Below are 6,350 nucleotides of genomic sequence, written 5' to 3' on the forward strand. Positions count from 1 at the left end.
CATACAAAGTACAAAATTTGTTTTAGTAGATCCAAGATATCATGATAGTGTGACAGAAGTTACCCTGCAATTAGTTGTCTTGCATCTGTGTACAACCGAAACTCCAAACACAAAGATGTTCACAATACGTCATATGTGATACGAGTCTGCCTACAAACAATTATCAGCATAAAGTTGCAAAACTATGGGACGATGTAATTTTGTCATTATAAGTAACGTGTTCAGGCGACTAGAACTAAAGTTCGAAGATGTACATGTTGAGTCAGCAAACTAATCCAATATTATCAAGACTTGATATTATTCTCTCTTCACGCTTTGGCGGCTCTCGGTTCAATCTTTTTCCAGCGACGGTCTTGGTAATAGAATTCCATGTAAATAATCCCCTTCTCTCTTTTTTTCTGAAAATTAATATTGTACCCATTCATCCATCAATTCAACACGAACAGGTGGAAAATTGATGCATAAATTATTTTACCAATGGTACCCATTCATAATTCGATGGATGGAAATTCTAAAAAATGCATTCGCTTTACATAAGTTTCCTTTTATTATCACCTAAGGAATACATTCCTGGTATTAGATTTCTTTTCAACCCATATAAACCCCAACATATATAAATACACTCTAGGATTCCCATTGTTAGCGGTAAAAATGTGCTTGTACCGCTACAATTATTTTCCACATAGTGGGAAAGGAGGTTACAGACGGGTGCTTGTTGACATTCCAAATGCTGAGAGAAAATTCATCAAGAAGAACTTAAGTTTAGATAGCAGATGCAATGTTTGCAGAAATTCAAATCATCCGGACATGAGATGGTGTCCTCTCCTCACACTTTCGCAACTCCATGTTGTTCCTTTATTGGACTCTATTTCGGAAAATGCACAACACTCACCAACACAAAATTAACCTTCACCTATTTATTTTTCAAAATAACCCCCTTCCCTCCCTTATTCTACTACCGACACACGACAAAGTGACATCAAAATGTTTTGTGGAAGTTAGGATATTTATTGCGTTACGACTATAAAAGGGGAGGGGGAATGGCGGAAGAAGTGCAGATCCCGGATGACAACCTAACTACCAGTAAGGTCACCAAATATTGTAGGTGTGCTCTCAGCGAACTTCCAATGAGAGTCATATTCAGAGGCGAGGTATTATCCGGTCTAACATCATATTCCGTTGAATCTTTGTACAAATATAGATTATTTGGGTAGTGGCACAATTAAATTAGTTCATAGTTTTGTTCTCATGCCATTAAACAGTTAATTTTGTGAATAATAAATCAACCTAACAATACGAACCTATGTACCTGGTAAAGCTCAAGGTCTAGTCGTAAATTTAATGTGCGCTACAATAGCTCGGCGATGGGGTTTGTGTTTTACAATAGGGTACAAGATTTGGTTGCTTCAGAACTAGTTACCAACTTAATAGGATTTGTTGGTATTATAAATTAGGTAAACCAAGGAACTATACTTTAAGTAATTTCAATGTTCATACATGTTGTTATGCAACTATACTAAAGGAAAGAAACACTCAATTTGCGGAAATTTTCCTTTTGAAGTAGGAGTAGAGAAGGGTGTGAATATATTTAGCTGGCAATTTGAGTTAACGAGGTCAAATGAATAGTCTGTGCTATTGTACTAGAACGAATGAAAATAGGCCAAGGATGCTTAAGAGGAATATAAGAATACTAGAATCCCAAAATAGAAATATAAAAGGTTGGAAGAACTCCATATTGGTTCGCCTGAGAATGGATTATGAAGTGCCTTCCCAAACGGAATGGTGGGCATAATTAGTTGAAGATATATGCAAAACCATACATAGAATGTACCATGCATTTACGTGGTAATTCTAAAATTGTGAGTTAAAACTAGCCGTCTTAATCCAGATTAATTTCCTCATGAAACAATTTAGCGGTACTACTAAAAAAGTTGAATTCATATTGTAATACTATGAAAAAGGTAACGTAAGTACTCTTCAAAAGAATACATAATGTCAACAATCTTTGTAATGGGTCCATTATTGGCCAACACAAAATCTTTCAATATTAAAATTTTGAAATAAGGTTGTATCTTTGTAATGCAGCAATGTCACAGGAATTTGAGAGGAAACAGTTCAATCTTCGCTTGTCGTAATTTGGATGGAGGATACAACATTTGTGACCTATTGGTGTTAGCCTTTTTATACCAAGGTACTAGCTAGAATAAATTGTTCCAAAAAAGCAAAATCATTTGGAAGTTCTGCAATTACATGCACTGCCGGCACTATATTAACCCCTTCGCCCCCTCCCCTTGCACACACACAAAGATATAAAAAAGGTTTTGGAAATAGAATGTGCACACACTATATAAACCATTTCCTCCTCCTCCTCTACACATTGGGTAGTTGAATATTCTCAAAGACAAGCGATCAGCACCACCTTTGCTAGGTGAAACTGCTTGCAATGGAACTTCCAGGGGCATCATCTCGGCGCTCGATGGGTATGTCATTGGCCTCACTTCTAAAGCGATTTAGTGGCATAGCACAATCGCCAAAAGGGTGCCGCTACAACCCAGAGAGTGCCGGCATCGGGATTGTGTCGGTTGTTATGGAACCAACCGCTGCACACGTACGCATCGTCAGGCCTATCATCCACATCAACGCTCGTGAGATCCTAGAGGTTACACTACCAAACCTCTGTAGGAGCAATAGGAGGCCATTCCGAGCAGCCATACTGTCGTGCGGTCTATGCCGCACCTGGATCGGTAGTGGTACCGTCTACATGTTCAAGTAAGCAATTGATCGTCAAGTCAGCACTTCTCCTAAGCATCCAAGAAACATTATTTATATTCTATGCACCCGTGACATGTTTAACCTTTTTTGTGGCAGAGGTGAGACGGGATTCTGTACACAAGAGTGTCTCGGTCATTATATCATGGAGCAATTTGAAAAGCAGAGACATAAGGTGAGGTGGTGTAGCAGAGAAAAGGTGCCACCAATGGCGGGCGATAAGGAAGGCGATCAGAGCTGCATTTTCTTCACTTGTGCTGGCAGCCTATGATACACATACATGTATGTTTGAGAGATTCATGAGCATAGAATGACGGAAACCTATTTTTCACAATGTATAATTTGGTGATTTTGTAAGTAATAGAACACCTGTGGTTAACAAATAGCAATACACTTTTGACGTGGTACGAGCATATCTCTTCATTCACATGTAACGAGGCATGCATAGATTGGAGACAGTGTTACACCACACAATCCATGCTAGTTGTACATCACTTCCAAGTATATATTGCCACCACTAGCTCAGCCTAAAAGTTACAATGTTTTATACTTTTGCTAACTATGGAACAAAAAATGTTTGGCTTCGAGACAAGATATGTTAGCTCGCTCGGATCCAAGGTTTGCATAAAAAACATGCTTGGTCCCAGGTGCAAATTACGATAACTAAAATTTGATCGAGTGTATGTACGAATCCATACGTTAGGCTAAGATTTACCCCTCATTGAAAGCCACCAGTCAATTGACATACTGTGTAGGCCTTGGCCAAAAGCACTGGCCAGAAGTAATCCATCATGAGTACTTCAGCCAACTTGTATCTGCGAAATGCGAGTCACGACGAGTAGGTCTGCGACAAGCCCATGGTGACCTATAAAGTACACATGATTTAGCAACATCTAATTCTTTCCGCAACTAGTAGATTGTGTGTGTTCTCAGTATTCACATGTTTCAAGAAGCACAAGAATATACGTCACACCAAAAGTTGTTTTGTTAGTCTAAGATAGAAAGATAGTGTACCGCAAGTTACCTATAATAAGCTGTCTTGCATTTGTGTACCGCAGTAGCTCCAATCTCAAAGGTATTCACAATACATCAGCGTGACACAAGTCTGCTACAAACAATAGTCACAATAAATTTTGAAATGCTATGGACATGGGAGCAATTCTACACTGAGAAAAATCTATTTAATTACTTTTGACTTGAGAACGAACATGTTCAGGCGAGTGTAACTAAAGTTTGAAGACGTAGATGTTATTTTAGCAAATTAAATCCATATTATTCATATTAATATAGTTCTCACTCCTCCCGCTTCATCGGCTCTCAGTTGTACCTTTTTTGACACTCGGTTTGGTAATAGTACTTACTAGACTCACTCAACATGTAGTTAAAAACCTCAAGATTTTTAGAAAATAATTTTTTTCCATCAACTCAGCACCAACCGGTGTAAAACATTGATGCATATATTCGTTTACTAGTTGAAAATTGCAATTCATTACTTTGCAGGGCGGTAAAATTGTAATTTTGTGAAACGAAATATCAAAAATTTAATCATTCTATGCAATGCGCTTGTTTGCCCTACGAACAATTATCTCCACCTAGTGGAAAAAGCTAGTTATCTATGGATGCTTTTGTAAAACATGGAGCCAAAATATATTTCCTTTGTCTTCAATATGAAATGTCTTATGTATATTGGACATAATATGGTTGCCTCCCCTCACAAGCTCGCACTTTGGCAACTCTAGGCCTGCTGCCTTTTTCTTATGACATTCAATTGTTTCCTAGCCTAGTACAGTGCATGTGTCCTCTTTATTCACATGTCTCGAGCAGCATATATGTAGTGCACAGTTTGTTTTGATAGATCCAAGATAACATGATAGTGTACCTTAAGTTAACTATAGTTGGTTGTCTTGCATGTATGTACGACAAAATCTCCAAGCTCAAAGGTGCTCACAATACATCTGATGTGACACGTCTACGTCTCAGCATAAAGTTGACAAGGGTATTGAACGATGGACAAACTTTAGAGTGTTGTAAACATAACAAAAAAGTGTTTAATTACTTTAATCTTGAGAAGGAACATTTTCAAGCAGGTGGACCTAAATTGGAAGATGTAGATGTTGAGTCAGCAAACTAAACCCAAACCATTGATATTTGATATGATTTTTCTCCCATTATGACTTTAGCAGCTCTTGAATCTACCTTTTTTAGACTTGTTTTGTTAATAGCATTCCACTTTGTCAAAACGTAATTTCCATCCAATGTTTTTAAAATGGGATTTTAATTTTCATGCCCCGTGTTAACGTGCTTAGTTCAACTCAATTTTACCCACAATCTTTGCCAGTCCTCACTTGCCAGTGTGACACCTTTGTCAGTTGTTGCACGATCGTCGGTGGTCGGCGCAGTGACTGATGCTTGGGACACCACCGGCGGGCCCATCTGTCAACAGTTCCGTGGTCGTAGGTGGGCTCTCTCACTGACGCATGGGGCCACCGTGTCGGTGCCCGCATGCTCGTATGTGGTGGGACATTTGTGAGCGGGTGAGCGGTCGTAGGTGGGCACTCTCACTGACACGTGGGACACACTTGTCAACGGTTAAGCGATCGTACGTGATAGGGATATGGCTAATGTATCAATGGATGAACGGTCGTACGTGGGAAATAAGTTGGCTTATTACACCAGGAAGGGTACTCGAACTCGGTAACCAAATCGAAGAGCAGTGCAAGCGCCAACTAACCTAGTATGCATATGTGTGTTTTGAAACACTCCTCGCCTTTTTTGTACTAACAGATGCAAAGGACGTAGCCATTGTTGAGTCATCTATGTAGTATACCGTCCATGGTGTGAATGGTATTTTTCCTATTATTTGACATAGCTTTTTGTTTGTCATTTTTACCTCAAACTAGTCCATAAAACAAATGTACTTGCAAAAGGATTTTCTATATTTGATGAACAATATTTGCATAGGGATTATGAATGTTTTCCAGGTCCCATAAGTGACTTTTTGTGAAGGAAGTGCCTCAAATAAGTTTGAAATTGGGTCCTTTCATTTTTCCTCACAAGTAGCACACATTGGATGCCCACTGACCAAGTTTCCATAATTTTCGAGTATTATTGTTATATTCCATCTTTTTACTAGACTTATAGTGAATTATCGGAACTTGCTCAAATTTGAACTTCAAGTATGATGTAGTTTGGTCCTTAAAATTGACAAAAAACAATTAATGCTCTAAAGTTGGTGGTGGATGCACTTGGGACAACCAACATTCTTGAAATTCCAAACCATCTCTCTCTCTCTCTCTCTCTCTCTCTCTCTCTCTCTCTCTAGGTATGGGAGGTGGATCCTGGCGGAAACCGGCGGTGGTCCGGGTGTGCGTGGCCTTTGGCATCCGGAGGTGGATCCTAGCAGGTCTCGGCGGGTGTTGTAGGTGGTGGCTAGAGTTTGGTTGTGTGCGACCTTGTGTTGTCCTGTTGGTGGCTATCCACGGTGGCATCCTGAAGCTAGCTCGTCACTGTGATTTTCTCTACTAGTGGTGGTAAGTTAACTATGGCCCCCATTGGTAGTTTTTGGACCGATTTGCCTTGAG

At 39.4% G+C, this 6,350-nt stretch overlaps 1 protein-coding gene across 1 annotated transcript; it reads left to right on the forward strand.

The window, feature by feature from the left end:
- The first annotated feature begins 1,063 nt into the window (after positions 1-1,063).
- Positions 1,064-3,182, forward strand: LOC123410258. The gene is made up of 3 exons (XM_045103168.1): positions 1,064-1,151; positions 2,086-2,769; positions 2,869-3,182. Exons 2-3 carry the CDS (start codon positions 2,444-2,446, stop codon positions 3,038-3,040), a joined length of 498 nt encoding a protein of 165 aa, XP_044959103.1. The 5' UTR covers positions 1,064-1,151; positions 2,086-2,443; the 3' UTR covers positions 3,041-3,182.
- Positions 3,183-6,350: the final 3,168 nt, after the last annotated feature.

The sequence above is a fragment of the Hordeum vulgare genome, chromosome 7H (genome assembly GCF_904849725.1).
Source record: "Hordeum vulgare subsp. vulgare chromosome 7H, MorexV3_pseudomolecules_assembly, whole genome shotgun sequence".
NCBI lineage: Eukaryota > Viridiplantae > Streptophyta > Magnoliopsida > Poales > Poaceae > Hordeum > Hordeum vulgare.

Bases quoted from the DNA above. Each gene is read 5' to 3' on its own strand.
- LOC123410258 (XM_045103168.1), top strand. From the start codon at position 2,444: ATGGAACTTCCAGGGGCATCATCTCGGCGCTCGATGGGTATGTCATTG. The intron at 2,770-2,868 runs GTAAGCAATTGA...TTTTTGTGGCAG, and splicing joins GGTACCGTCTACATGTTCAA to AGGTGAGACGGGATTCTGTA.